The 16,202-nt window shown below is 46.0% G+C and overlaps 1 protein-coding gene across 1 annotated transcript in view; it reads right to left on the minus strand.

Moving 5' to 3' along the window:
• The window catches only part of LOC139276831 (nuclear receptor subfamily 2 group C member 2-like), a 170,367-nt gene that overhangs the window by 131,006 nt on the left and 23,159 nt on the right, over window positions 1–16,202 (minus strand). The window contains exon 4 of the mRNA XM_070894830.1: window positions 10,523–10,625. Coding sequence (XP_070750931.1) covers window positions 10,523–10,625 — 103 coding nt within the window. The remainder of the gene's footprint in view (window positions 1–10,522; window positions 10,626–16,202) is intronic.

Here is a 16,202-nt window from a genome sequence, read left to right on the forward strand (position 1 = left end):
AGGACCACTAGACTAATTCCAAGTCGAAAGCATCTTAGTTATCCAGATAGGTTATAAGAGTTGGGACTTTATACCTTACAGCAGCGTAGACTTAGGGGGACATGATTTGAGGTTTATAAGATAATGAAGGGAATGGACGGTGTACCAGCTGACCATTTATTTCAATTAAATAGGTTAGGCGGGACCAGGGAACACACATTTAAGTTGTATAAGGCTAGATCTAGGTTAGATGTCAGGAAGTGGTTCTTTTCCCAGAGAACAGTAGACCTCTGGAACAAGCTGCCGTTCCATGTGGTGGATGCAGATTCACTGAACTCCTTCAAGCAAAAACTGGATTTGTTTCTGGCTGTGGCGGAGATCACCTCGTACAGAAGGTAGATACTGCAGGGAATTTAATGGCCAGAGTGATATCGTGGACTAGTTTCGATCGCCTAGATGGGTCAGAGGGGAATTTCCCTGATTTTTCCCAAATTGGCCTGGGTTTGTTTGCCTATCCCAGGAGATCACATGGTCACAGGGTTTGGGATGGGGTGGAGTGTATATGTTGTGATACACAAGGTATCGGGATTGTGTGGGTCAGGCTGGATGGACCAGGTGGTCTTTAACTGTCCGTCATTGTCTGTATGTAATAGAGACCATCTTCTGCATTTACCCTGTGGAGTGGCACACGAGATTGGCTGGTAATGTTACAAACCTTCTGTGCACACTTCCTGTCTACAAGGCCTTACCTCCTGTGATCAGGTTTCTCGACACACTTTATGCCGAAATTGCCCCTTTCCTTGAGGCCCGTTACCTCCACAAATTGGCAGCCATGCTGCGGAGTGGAGGGGCCGCAGGCTTGTGGTGGAATGGCTGCCCTCCTGAGGTTTTGCTGGTGGTGCCCCGATCTCCCCCTTACCGCTGCGCTGCTGCCGATCCATGTTACCGCATCATCACCGTGCACACCGCCGATCTAACCCCCACCCCCCACCGACGGCAACATTCCCCTCGAAAAACCTTCAGCCCACCTGGCGGTGCCAAAACAAGCTTTTCCCGGTGGTCCAGTGAGGCTGAGGCCTTCTGCAGTGGTGGGGCGGCTTCCCTTAAAGGGAAGGGCACACTGCCGCTGCAATGGGTTTTTTTTGTGGGCCAACTGCCATGTCAGGCTAAACAGTTATGCCCCCGGGGTTCAGCCGTCCGCCAACAGGCAGCCTAGTACCCCCTCTTGGGTGCCAGGCCACTGGCCCGGCCGAAACCCTCCCTGCTGGCCCAATGGACCGAAGTTAAACCATCGTGCAGGCTCGCCCCTTTATGTGAAGGGGAGAGCTATGGTGATGTCATCACAACGGTGACTCCGCTCCGCAGCCAACTTCTGCCCCTCAGGTGATGTCACCGCCCCGTATCCGCCCCTCAGGTGATGTCACCGCCCTGTATCCGCCCCTCAGGTGATGTCACCGCCCTGTATCCGCCCCTCAGGTGATGTCACCGCCCCGTATCCGCCCCTCAGGTGATGTCACCGCCTTGTATCCGCCCCTCAGGTGATGTCACCGCCCCGTATCCGCCTCTCAGGTGATGTCACCGCCCTGTATGCTCCCCTCTCGTGTACTCACTGCCCTGTATCCGCCTCTCATGTACTCACCGCCCCGTATGCTCCCCTCTCGTGTACTCACCGCCCTGTATCCGCCCCTCTTATGTACACACCGCCCTGTATCCGCTCCTCTCATGTACTCACTGCCCTGTATCCGCTCCTCTCATGTACTCACTGCCCTGTATACTCCCCTCTCGTGTACTCACTGCCCTGTATCCGCCCCTCTCGTGTACTCACTGCCCTGTATCCACCCCTCTCGTGTACTCACTGCCCTGTATCCGCCCCTCTCATGTACTCACCGCCCCCATTAAGACCGACTTCTCAATCGTAAGAGAAAAAAACACAGCCGAATGTCGCTCAAGAGGTGACCTGAACCGCAGCTGCGGTAAACACCATGGGAACAGGGTGGGAGTGCACGGTTTCTGGCAGGAGGCAATTTCCACCCCATGGTGTCTACATATCCAGTATAACGGGAAGCTCACCAGTTGAACAAAACATTGCGCTAGTAGCCAACAAATCACCCTGGTGAGTTTCTGCTAACTGCGCCTGTTTGTAGGCCCTCAAGGAGGCTTTTGAAATGAAGCTGATTTTTATGATGCAAGGACATGACGAGGCATGTTACAAATGCTTTTAAATATTCATTTTGTTTCAATTTACCAATAAACTGATTAGTGTACTCCAATGTAACTCTGAAATGGTTCTGTATAGTTTTTTTTAAAAGTCATTTTCAGTTATTTAAAAGCAGGTTACAGGTGCTGGATTGACAGTGATTAAAAATGCTTAGTGTGTGTGATAAACTCATTTTCAGCTTTTAATAGAACTGCTCTTCGATACATCAAAGAATATTTTTTAATGTCCTTTTAAAAAAAGAATGAAGTTGTAAAATGCTGCCCGATTGGGCTGGCATATAGATGTTACTCTGATATGCAAATGAGCTTGAGTGGAAACTTGAGCAAATGTTTACTGAGCCACTACTTTTAACCAGCACAATTTGAGCAGTTTGAGCCCAGAAGGCCGATTGCACCCAAAGTGGAAACATGAGGGCTCAGAAATCCCAGTTGGCTGCTTCCCGCGGACGATCGGGTAAAAAAACATTTTAAAGATGCGTCGTAGCACGTGCATAATGGGACATATGCAGGCCTGGCGCTACAGTCACATGGTTCTGGGCAGCCAATCAGGTAAAGTATGTTCTCATTCATAATAATGAGAACTCCCGTAAGTTGGAACTCCCATTATTATGAATGAGAAACTCCCCCAAAACACACAAAACCAATGATAAAAGATAGAAAAAATACAGCACATATTTGTATTAATTTAAATTAAAGTTATTTATGTATTTAAAAAATATATATTTTTCCAATTTTTCTTTAAGTTTTTTAATTATGGTTTAAAATAAACTTATCGTAGTGGGGAGAGTTTTTAAAACAATAAAATGTGTTTTTATAATTTTATTTTAAAATGTTTGTCTCTGTAAAAGTAGGCTATACACCTGCTTTTCTCGTATTGGAGTGTTCAGTCACCTAAATACTCACTTTTAGAGTGGAAGCAAGGCCTTCCTCGATTTCGAGGGATGCCTATGATGATTATGATGATTTATCAGGCACGAGAGTTTCAAGGACATTTGCTGGGCAAGATATGGGTAAATCCTAGAGCAATCTTGCCCTTGCAAATGTCCTCGCTCCAGAGATGCGCAAGATCTGTCAAGTCAGAGCTTGACAGATCGGAAAAGCCGGTTTTCAGCGCATGCACATAGTGCACTGAAAACCGGCTTTTGTGATGCTTTCCAGGGTTCGTACTCACTCCGTACCGACCTGGGGAGGCCGGAATTTCTGCCCCATTAACATAATAGGAGCAGGAGTAAGCCATCTGGCTCCTCGAGCCTGCTCCGCCATTTAATAAGATCATGGCTGATCTAATCATGGACTCAGCTCCACTTCCCTGCCCGCTCCCCATAACCCTTTATTCCCTTATCGCTCAAAAATCTGTCTACGCCTCAAATATATTCAATGACCCAGCCTCCACAGCTCTCTGGGGCAGAGAATTCCATAGATTTACAACCCTCAGAGAAGAAATTCCTCCTCATCTCAGTTTTAAATGGGCAGCCCCTTATTCTGAAACTATGTCCCCAAGTTTTAGTGTCCTCTATGAGTGGAAATATCCTCTCTGCAGCCACCTTGTCGAGCCCCCTCATTATCTTCTATGTTTCAATAAGATCATCTCTCATTCTTCTGAACTCCAATGATTAAAGGCCCAACCTACTCAACCTTTCTTCATAATTCAACCCCCTTATTCCCGGAATCAACCTAGTGAACCTTCTCTGAACAGCCTCCAATGCAAGTATATCCTTCCTTAAATATGGAGACCAAAACTCCAGGTGTGGCCTCACCAATACCCTGTACAGTTGTAGCAGGACTTCTCTGCTTTTATACTCTATCCCCCTTGCAGTAAAGGCCAACATTCCATTTGTCTTCCTGATTATTTGCTGTACCTGCATACGAAGATTTTGTGTTTCATACACAAAGGACCCCCAGGTCTCTCTGTACTGCAGCATTGTGCAATGTTTCTCCATTTAAATTATCATTTGCTCTTCTATTTTTTCTGCTAAAGCGGATAACCTTACATTTTCCCACATTATACTCCATCAGCCAAATTTTTGCCCACTCACTTAGCCTGTCTATATCCCTTTGCAGATTTTTTGTGTCCTCCTCACAATTTGCTTTCCCACCCATCTTTGTATCATCAGCAAACTTGGCTACATTACACTCGGTCCCTTCATCCAAGTCATTAATATAGATTGTAAATAGTTGAGGCCCCAGCACTGATCCCAGCGGCACCCCACTAGTTACTGGTTGCCAACCGGAAAATTACCCATTTATCCTGACTCTCTGTTCTCTGTTCGTTAGCCAATCCTCTATCCATGCTAATATATTACCCCGAGCCCTGTGAACTTTTATCTTGTGCAGCAACCTTTTATGTGGCACCTTATCGAATGCCTTCTGGAAGTCCAAATACACCACATCCACTGGTTCCCCCTTATCCACCCTGTTCGTTACATCCTCAAAGAACTCCAGCAAATTTGGCAAATATGATTTCCCTTTCATAAAACCATGCTGACTCTGCTTGATTAAATCATGCTTTTCCAAATGTCCCGCTACTGCTTCCTGAATAATGGACTCCAGCGTTTTCCCAACGTCAGACGTTGGGCTAACTGGTCTATAGTTTCATAATTTTTGTCTGCCTCCTTTTTTAAATAGGGGCGTTACATTTGCGGTTTTCCAATCTGCTGGGACCTCCCCAGAATCCAGCGAGTTTTGGTAATTACAACCAATGCATCCACTATCTCTGCAGCCACTTCTCTTAGAACCCTAGGATGCAAGCCATCGGGTCCAGGGGACTTGTCTGCCTTTAGTCCCATTATTTTACCGAGTACGACTTCTTTAGTGATAGTGATTGTATTACGTTTCTCCCTACATATATAGCCCCTTGATTGTCCACTATAATCCACTCCTGGCCCGATACTTCAACCATAGGAACATAGGAACAGGAGGAGGCCATTCATCCCCTCAAGCTTCTACTGCTATTCAATTAAATTATGGCTGATCTGCATCTTAATTCCATCTACGCGCCTGGGTTCCAAGGCCTCATCATCTATCAATCTCGGTTTTGAAATTTTCAATTTTCTAAATCCTCAACATCTTTTGGGGCGAGAGTACGAGACTTGCATTGCCCTTTGTGTGACAGCGCCCTGAATGACCTAGCTCTCAATTTAAGGCCATGTTTCCTTGTGCTGGGCTCTCCCATCGGAAGAAATAGCTCCCCTTGATCTACCTCATCAATTCCATTAATCATCTGAAACATCTCAATTAGATTCACCCCTTAATCTTTGACACTATAGGGAATACAAGCCCAGTATGTACAAGCAGTCCTCCTCATTTCATCCTTTCAGTCCCGTCGCTCAGGCACTCCCCCGGAGTCGAGGATGACTTGCTTCCACACTGTGAGTTCTAAGGTAACTGCTGAGACCAATGCGGCACCTACTGTCTCTGTCACATAGAAACATAGAAAATAGGTGCAGGAGTAGGCCATTTGGCCCTTCGAGCCTGCACCACCATTCAATAAGATCATGGCTGATCCTTCACCTCAGTACCCATTTCCTGCTTTCTCTCCATATCCCTTGATCCCTTTAGCTGTAAGGGCCATATCTAACTCACTCTTGAATATATCCAATGAACTGGCATCAACAACTCTCTGCGGTAGGGAATTCCACAGGTTAACAACTCTGAGTGAAGAAGTTTCTCCTCATCTCAAGACCTTGAGACAATCACCATCACCAGGGGGGTTGTGCTGGACAGTCTAATGGATCTCAAGGTAGACAAGTCCCCTGGTCCTGATGAAATGCATCCCAGGGTATTAAAAGAGATGGCGGAAGTTATAGCAGATGCATTCGTTATAATCTACCAAAATTCTCTGGACTCTGGGAGGTACCATCGGATTGGAAAGCAGCTAATGTAACGCCTCTGTTCAAAAAAGGGGGCAGACAAAAGGCAGGTAACTATAGGCTGGTTAGTTTAACATCTGTAGTGGGGAAAATGCTTGAAGCTATCATTAAGGAAGAAATAGCGGGACATCTAGATAGGAATAGTGCAATCAAGCAGACCCAACATGGATTCATGAAGGGGAAATCATGTTTAACTAATTTACTGGAATTCTTTGAGGATATAACGAGCATGGTGGATAGAGGTGTACCGATAGATGTGGTGTATTTAGATTTCCAAAAGGCATTCGATAAGGTGCCACAAAAAAGGTTACTGCAGAAGATAAAGGTACGTGGAGTCAAAGGAAATGTATTAGCATGAATTGAGAATTGGCTGGCTAACAGAAAGCAGAGAGTCGGGATAAATGGGTCCTTTTCGGGTTGGAAACCGGTGGTTAGTGGTGTGCCACAGGGATCGGTGCTGGGACCACAACTGTTTACAATATACATAGATAACCTGGAAGAGGGGATAGAGTGTAGTGTAACAAAATTTGCAGATGACACAAAGATTAGTGGGAAAGCGGGTTGTGTAGAGGACACAGAGAGGCTGCAAAGAGATTTAGATAGGTTAAGCGAATGGGCTCAGGTTTGGCAGATGGAATACAATGTCGGAAAATGTGAGGTCATCCACCTTGGAAAAAAAAAACAGTAAAAGGGAATATTATTTGAATGGGGAGAAATTACAACATGCTGTGGTGCAGAGGGACCTGGGGGTCCTTGTGAATGAATCCCAAAAAGTTAGTTTGCAGGTGCAGCAGGTAATCAGGAAGGCGAATGGAATATTGGCCTTCATTGCGAGAGGGATGGAGTACAAAAGCAGGGAGGTCCTGCTGCAACTGTACAGGGTATTGGTGAGGCCGCACCTGGAGTACTGCGTGCAGTTTTGGTCACCTTACTTAAGGAAGGATATACTAGCTTTGGAGGGGGTACAGAGACGATTCACTAGGCTGATTCCGGAGATGAGGGGGTTACCTTATGATGATGGATTGAGTAGACTGGGTCTTTACTCGTTGGAGTTCAGAAGGATGAGGGGTGATCTTATAGAAGCATTTAAAATAATGAAAGGGATAGACAAGATAGAGGCAGAGAGGTTGTTTCCACTGGTCGGGGAGACTAGAACTAGGGGGCACAGCCTCAAAATACGGGGGGAGCCAATTTAAAACCGTGTTGAGAAGGAATTTCTTCTCCCAGAGGGTTGGGAATCTGTGAAATTCTCTGCCTAGGGAAGCAGTTGAGGCTAGCTCATTGAATATATTCAAATCACAGATAGATAGATTTTTATCCAATAAGGGAATTAAGGGTTATGAGGAGCGGGCGGGTAAGTGGAGCTGAGTCCACGGCCAGATCAGCCATGATCTTGTTGAGTGGCGGAGCAGGCTCGAGGGGCTAGATGGCCTACTCCTGTTCCTAATTCTTATGTTCTTATGTAAATGGCTTACCCCTTATCCTTAGACTATGTCCCCTGGTTCTGGACTTTCCCAACATCGGGAACATTCTTCCTGCATCTAACCTATCCACTCCCTTCAGAATTTTATATGCTTCTATGAGATCCCCTCTCACCCTTCGAAACTCCAGTGAATATAGGCCCAGTCGATCCAGTCTCTCCTCATATGTCAGTCCTGCCATCCCGGGAATCAGTCTGGTGAACCTTCGCTGGACTCCCTCAATAGCAAGAACGTCCTTCCTCAGATTAGGAGACCAAAACTGAACACAATATTCCAGGTGAGGCCTCACTAAGGCCCTGTACAACTGCAGTAAGACCTCCCTGCTCCTATACTCAAGACCCCTAGCTATAAAGGCCAATATACCATTTACCTTCTTCACCGCCTGCTGTACCTGTATGCCAACTTTCAATAACTGATGAACCATGACACCCAGGTTTCGTTGCACCTCCCCTTTTCCTAATCTGCTACCATTCAGATAATATTCTGCCTTTGTGTTTTTGTCACCAAAGTGGATAACCTCACATTTATCCACATTATACTGCATCTGCCATGCATTTTCCCACTCACCTAACCTGTCCAAGTCACCCTGCAGCCTTTTAGCGTCCTCCTCACAGCTCACACCACCACCCAGCTTAGTGTCATCTGCAAACTTGGAGATATTACACTCAATTCCCTCATCCAAATCATTAATGTATATTGTAAATAGCTGGGGTCCCAGCACTGAGCTCTGCGGCACCCCACTAGTCACTGCCTGCCATTCTGAAAAGGACCAGTTTATCCCGACTCACTGCTTCCTGTCTGCCAACTAATTCTCTATCCATGTCAGTACATTACCTCCAATACCATGTGCTCTGATTTTGCACACTAATCTCTTGTATGGGACCTTGTCCAAAGCCTTTTCAAAGTCCAAATACACCACATCCACTGGTTCTTCCTTGTCCACTCTACTAGTTACATCCTCAAAAAATTCTAGATTTGTCAAGCATGATTTCCCTTTCATAAATCCATGCTAACTTGGAACGATCCCGTCATTGCTTTCCAAATGTGCTGCTATTTCATCTTTAATAATTGATTCCAACATTTTCCCCACTACTGATGTCAGACTAGCCGGTCTTTAATTACCCGTTTTCTCTCTCCCTCCTTTCTTAAAAAGTGGTGTTACATTAGCTACCCTCCAGTCCATAGGAACTGATCCAGAGTCGATAGACTGTTGGAAAATGATCACCAATGCATCCACTATTTCTAGGGCTACTTCCTCAAGTACTCTGGGATGCAGACTATCAGGCCTCAGGGATTTATCGGCATTTAATCCTATCAATTTCCCGAACACAATTTCCCGCCCAATAAGGATTTCTTTCAGTTCCTCCTTCTCACTAGACCCTCGGTCCCCCAGTTTTTCCGGAAGGTTATTTGTGTCTTCCTTCACGAAGACAGAACCAAAGTATTTGTTTAACTGGTCCACCATTTCTTTGTTCCTCATTATAAATTCACCTGAATCTGACTGCAAGGGACCTACGTTTGTTTTCACTAATCTTTTTCTCTTCACATATCTATAGAAGTTTTTGCAGTCAGTTTTTATGTTCCCAGCAAGCTTCCTCTCATACTCTATTTTCCCCCTCCTAATTAAACCCTTTGTCCTCCTCTGCTGAATTACAAAATTCTCCCAGTCCTCAGGTTTGCTGCTTTTTCTGGCCAATTTATATGCCTCTTCCTTGGATTTCCTTAATTTCCCTCGTTAGCCACGGTTGAGCCACCTTCCCAGTTTTATTTTTACTGCAGACTGGGATGTACAATTGCTGAAGTTCATCCATGTGATCTTTAAATGTTTGCCATTGCCTGTCCACCATCAACCCTTTAAGTATCACTCGCCAGTTTATTCTAGCCAATTCACGTCTCATACCATCGAAGTTACCTTTCCTTAAATTCAAGACCCTAGTCTCTGAATTAACTGTGCCACTCTCCATCTTAATAAAGAATTCTACCATATTATGGTTACTCTTCCCCAAGGGGCCTTGCACAACAAGATTGTTAATTAGTCCTTTCTCATTACACATCACCCAGTCTAGGATGGACAGCCCTCTAGTTGGTTCCTTGACATATTGGTCTAGAAAACTATCCCTAATACACTCCAGGAAATCTTCCTCCACCGCATTGCTACCAGTTTGATTAGTCCAATCAATATGTAGATTAAAATCGCCCATGATAACTGCTGTACCTTTATTGCACAGGTGGGGCAGGTATCATTCTGGTGAATCTGCAGTTTCTCCAGTGACAATATAGCCTTCCTGTTGGCCAGAACTGAACACAGTTACTATGGATAGGGTCAATCAGAGCTCTGTACATCTGTAATGTAACTTCCAGCACTTTGTATTCCAGCCTCTGGAGATAAAGGCCAACACTCCATTTGCTTTTCTAATTAACCAACTCCATTCTTTCCCAAACTGCTGTCAGTGTTGCTATTCAACAAAATAAAATATTAAACCAAAGTACATATATGTAAATATAGGGACACAATCGATGACTTAGCTCTGTGCATCCTGGTCCCTTTAAAGATTACACTTGCTCTTAACTCCGTGTGTGTGTTTCAGGTGCTATGTTCAAATCCGGGCCTGCCCCATCTGCCATTATTTGAACTATAACATTACTTACTGAATTAAACCCAGCAAAAGCAAATCAACAAGTCACGGATTACATTTACACAAATGCAAAATACTGCGGATGTTGGAATCTGAAATAAAAACAGAAAATGCTGGAAATCTCAGCCCCGAAACGTTAAATCTGTTTCTCTCTCCACAGATCTTGCCTGACCCGCTGAGATTTCCAGCATTCTCGGTTATCATTTATCACATTTACTGTTTATGGGCCCTCAGTGTAACTCGCGCTCACTGGCAGAGAACACAGGCGGGTCTACACCGAGAATACAGTCGGGTCTACACTGAGAATACACAGTCTGATCAGCGCCCATTTGGCGTTTACCTGATGCTTTGTCTCCACACACGACACAATACTCGACGGGCTGTGACCGTTGTACCTCGGTTTTTATTAACAGACGTTGTACTGCAGCTGCATCTGTCACAATCTGTTAAAAGAGGGCAGTCAGAATGTGAGTAAGCTGAAGGCCAACATGTGTTCTCTGAGCTCTGATGGCTACACCCTCAGCTGCTGAGGAAGCTGGAGGGGATCGCAGAGGCTCAGACTACAGTCCGAGTCTCTTCCTTTTAAAGTTCTCCAATAGGGGGCAAGAGTAGGCCTCAGCCAACCTTGGAGGCATCAGTAACATGAGAACCCTATTCGGCACACTCATAGTTTGCACGTGATGTGTTGCAATAATGCAAGGACCAGAAATTTAGCCCAAGTGGTTAGTAGCCAGCAATGCACAGAAGGGTTGGGTTTAGTTAAGTATCCAAGAAAAGGAGACCCTAATAATTCAAGGACAACACGCTTCCAGAAGCAGAACTCCTGTGGGGCTGCTTATGGCGAATCAATGGTGTGGCTGTTTGTACCGTCAGGGAAACATCAGGGCCTCTGATTTACAGCCACTGAATCTATAGAATATACATCATTTATATATTCTACAATCTTTACTATAGGAATTGAATCCACAACTTTGTCCATTATTCTGTGAAAACTAAACGAGGGGTCTTTACAGATATTCCTGTATTTAATGTTCATCTCAGCAGTTTGAAAGCTGGCACAGTTGAAGGTAGGTAGCTCGGGGGGGAGGCTGTGCAATCAGGCAGTGCTGGACTTTGACAGGGCCACGGGCGAGCTGAACACGGCTGACTTGCTGCTCGAGTGTGGCAGTTTGGAGAGGACAGGGGGTTCTTCCAGTTGATCTCAGACCGCAACGGCACTGCTGGTCTGGTCGACCGAAGGAAGACCTGCAAACACTCGACACACGGCCGACAGCCACAATGCTGACTTTCATCACCAGGCCTCTCAGTTGTAAGGACGGACTGGGGAAAGTTGGGCCTGAACAGAGAGGTGTGACAGTTAATCGCAAAGAAAGACTTGCATTTCTATAGCTCCTTTCACACCTCAGGATGCCCCACACTGCTTCACAGCCAATCTGAAGTCGTTTTGAAATGCAGGCATTGCTGCAACGTAGGAAATGCTGAAGCCTCGGTCCCAGAACCCGCAATCAGATAACGGCCAGATAATCTGCTTTTAGGTGTTTGTTGGTAGAGGAATAAATATTGCCGAGTACACCAGAGGAATTCCCCTACTCGTCTTCAAATGCCATGGGATCTTTTACCTCCACCTGAAAGAGCAGACGGGGCCTCGGTTTAACGCCTCATCTGAAAGGCGGCAAGATTTTGGTTTGGTGGGTATTCAGAGGGACTAGGCTCGAAAGGATTAAATAACTAAAGCTTTGGCTGGAACTGCAATTCTGCAAAATAAACTGCTTCTAGACTTTCAGACAAAGTGGGCGCAGGGTGGTCACTGGTATTGTGTTGTTGCAAACTACGGGAGGGAGGCCCAGTGTGAAGCTGTCTACATAGTTATCTCTTATTCCTCCCTTGCTGTGGTCATGCGTACAAAAGAACTCCTATTATTTGTTTAAATATAATCAAATATAATCCCCTTTTATTATTTTTTAATATAAGCTTTGCTAGATTGCGGTTTAATATGAAGTTTGCTGGACTATCGTTTTATACAGCTAGAATAGTCCTTTGTTTCAAGGTCCCCAGGATGAGCACCTCCCAGTAATTGCAAAAAGAAAGGGAGCTTGTCCCGAGGTCACGGACAGAGATAAGGGTTCAGAGCGTGTCTGGCCTAGACACGTACGTGCCGACCCAATGATTGGGCAGAATGAGGAGAGTATTGGGAAAAACATGATAGGGTGAATTTTGACGCAGTTCCATTTTTGGGGGTATAAGGTAGGGGATTTGAGCTTCTCTCAGTGTAGAGGACTGAGCTGAGGGAACAACAACAGAGGGCAGAAAGTGCGGTGGACCAAGTCACAGCTTCTACCCAAGGGACAACTCGTAATATAATTCTCAATTGTGTCCTGCAAACTGCTGCTTAAATATTGTAATGTATGGATTCTTGTTTGCACCTGAATAAAAGTCATAACATAAGAACATAAGAAATAGGAGCAGGAGTAGGCCATACGGCCCCTCGAGTCTGCTCCGCCATTCAATAAGATCATGGCTGATCCGATCATGGACTCAGCTCCACTTCCCCGCCCGCTCCCCCTAAACCCGTTATCGTTTAAGAAACTGTCTATCTCTGTCTTAAATTTATTCAATGACCCAGCTTCCACAGCTCTCTGAGGCAGCGAATTCCACAGATTTACAACCCTCAGAGAAGAAATTCCTCCTCATCTCAGTTTTAAATGGGCGGCCCCTTATTCTAAGATTGTGCCCTCTAGTTCAAGTCTCCCCATCAGTGGAAACATCCTCTCTGCATCCACCTTGTCAAGCCCCCTCATAAGTTTATGTTTCGATAAGATCACCTCTCAGTCTTCTGAATTCCAATGAGTAGAGGCCTAACCTACTCAACCTTTCCTCATATGTCAACCCCCTCATCCTCAGAAAGGTTCACTCTTCTCTGAATTGCCTCCAAAGCAAGTATATCCTTTCGTAAATATGGAAACCAAAACTGCACGCAGTATTCCAGGTGTGGCCTCACCAATACCCTATATAACTGTAGCAAGACTTCCCTGCTTTTAAACTCTATCCCCTTTGCAATAAAGGCCAAGATACCATTGACCTTCCTGATCACTTGCTGTATCTGCATACTATCCTTTTGTGTTTCATGCACACATACCCCCAGGTCCCACTGTACTGCAGCACTTTGCAATCTTTCTCCATTTAAATAATAACTTGCTCTTTGATTTTTTTCTGCCGAAGTGCATGACCTCATACTTTCCAACATTATACTCCATTACAAATGTTTGCCCACTCACTTAGCCTGTCTATGTCCTTTTGCAGATTTTTTGTGTCCTCCTCACACATTGCTTTTCCTCCCATCTTTGTATCGTCAGCAAACTTGGCTACGTTACACTCGGTCCCTTCTTCCAAGTCATTAATATACAGGCAACTCTCGATTATCCGCACACGGATGCAACGGGAAACTGTTGTAACGACATTTAAAATTCCGTTTGTACGCTGCTGCAGCCGCTGTCTCTCGCAGCCGCCACTGACGTCCGAGTCCTTTTGGCCCGGGAAGGCATCGCGCTCCAGAACTAGACAATCTCCTCCTCAAGGCCACCTGCATTCATGCTGGTAATGTCCATACTTAACTGCCTTGTTATTGTTTGTAGCTGATTGCACAGTATTTATTAATTGAAGTTTTAACTTTATAATGTCAACTTGATCTAACGGAGAAATCGTTTACCCGGCATAGCCCAATCCCCAAGGGACCCGGATAATCGAGGGTTGCCTGTAGATTGTAAATAGTTGGGGTCCCAGCACTGATCCCTGCGGCACCCCACTAGTTACTGGTTGCCAACCAGAGAATGAACCATTTATCCCGACTCTGTTCTCTGTTAGTTAGCCAATCCCCAACCCCGTGAACTTTTATCTTGTGCAGTAACCTTTTATGTGGCACCTTGTCAAATGCCATCTAGAAATCCAAATACACCACATTCAATGGTTCCCTTTATCCACACTGTTTGGTACATCCTCAAAGAACTCCAGCAAATTTGTCAAACATACTTCCCCTTCATAAATCCATGCTGACTCTGCCTGACCGAATTTTGCTTTTCCAAATGTCCTGCTACTGCTTCTTTAATAACAGACTCCAACATTTTTTCCCAACCACAGATGTTAGGCTAACTGGTCTATAGTTTCCTGCTTTTTGTCTGCCTCCTTTTTTTGAATAGGGGCATTACATTTGCAGTTTTCCAATCTGCTGGGACCTCCCCAGAATCCAGAGAATTTTGATAAATTACAACCAATGCATTCACAATCCCTGCTGTTACTTCTCTTAAGACCCTAGGATGCAAGCCATCAGGTGCAGGGGATTTGTCTGCCTTTAGTCCCATTATCGTACTGAGTACCACCTCCTTAGTGATTATGATTGTGTTAAGTTCTTCCCCCTCCCCCTATAGCCCCTTGACTATCCACTGTCGGAATATTGTTAGTGTCCTCTACCGTAAAGACTGATACAAAATATTTGTTCAGAGTTTCTGCCATCATTGGCAATATGGTGTCAGCGTTGAACGATTGAAATAACAATCCAAAGAGAACTCCGACAGTGCAGCACTCCCTCAGCACTGGCCCTCCGACAGTGCGGCGCTCCCTCAGCACTGGCCCTCCGACAGTGCGGCGCTCCCTCAGCACTGGCCCTCCGACAGTGCAGCACTCAGCACTGCCCCTCCGACAGTACAGTGCTCCCCCAGTACTGCCCCTCCAACAATGCAGCGCTCCCTCAGTACTGCCCCTCCGACAGTGCGGCGCTCCCTCAGTACTGCCCCTCCGATAGTGCGGCGCTCCCTCAGTACTGCCCCTCCGACAGTGCGGCGCTCCCTCAGTACTGCCCTCTTTGACAGTTCAGCGCTCTCTCAGTACTGCCCCTGCGACAGTGCAGCGCTCCCTCAGTACTACCCCTGCGACTCCCTCAGTACTGCCCCTGCGACACTCCCTCAGTACTGCCCCTGCGACAGTGCAGCGCTCCCTCAGTACTGCCCCTGCGACAGTGCGGCGCTCCCTCAGTACTGGCCCTCCGACAGTGCAGCGCTCCCTCAGTACTGCCCCTGCGACAGTGCAGCGCTCCCTCAGTACTGCCCCTCTGACAGTGCGGCGCTCCCTCAGTACTGCCCCTGCGACAGTGCGGCGCTCCCTCAGTACTGCCCCTCCGACAGTGCGGCGCTCCCTCAGTACTGCCCCTGCGACAGTGCAGCGCTCCCTCAGTACTGCACTGGAATGTCAGCCGAGATTATCTCTGGAATGGGACTTGAACCCACAACCTTCTGACTGAGGTGAGAGTTCTGACAGAGCCACAACTGAGACGGACGTATGCAAGAATGGATAGGTAAATCTAGAATATTACTTTGAATTAAATTGCAAGAGTAAGACAAGGGGATACAGGATCATCCTATTAACATGTAACTAATATCAGGAGGTTCTTGTTCATGCGGAGTGCGAACAATGTATGTAATGGACTCACAGATAGAATAGTGGGGACACATATACTGGTAACATTTAACGAACAATTTGGTGCTTCAATGGGGAGAATGTAAGGTGTATCTGGATGGCTGCATTAAAAAGGGCTGAAGGCGGCCATGATGGCAGGATCTGGTGACGATCGGGCCCGGCCAGGGTTACAACATATACCGGGCAGGCTGTCCCCTGTAACATACTGGGATACTGGAGCACTACACTTCAAATCACAGGCCTTGCTCCGGAGAAAGCAAAACTCATGGAATACGGACTGAAAGCAGTACAGGAAGCAGTAATTGAGCTATTAGTTACAATATACACGGCATAGGAAATCAGCCCAACTAACTGTGTGTGGAACTGGAGATTAATTGGGAACAGCCCAGGTTTTGATGTCCTGTTCCCATGTAGAGTCTGCTCCTCATAAATTAGTCACTCTGCACAAAGAGAGAAATTATCCAATGTCTTGAATAAACAAATGCAAATGACACAACAAGGTGGGAATTGAGAGCTAAAAGTAAATGTGAATGATTGGATAATTCAGTGCTCGG

Source organism: Pristiophorus japonicus, chromosome 12 (genome assembly GCF_044704955.1).
Source record: "Pristiophorus japonicus isolate sPriJap1 chromosome 12, sPriJap1.hap1, whole genome shotgun sequence".
NCBI lineage: Eukaryota > Metazoa > Chordata > Chondrichthyes > Pristiophoridae > Pristiophorus > Pristiophorus japonicus.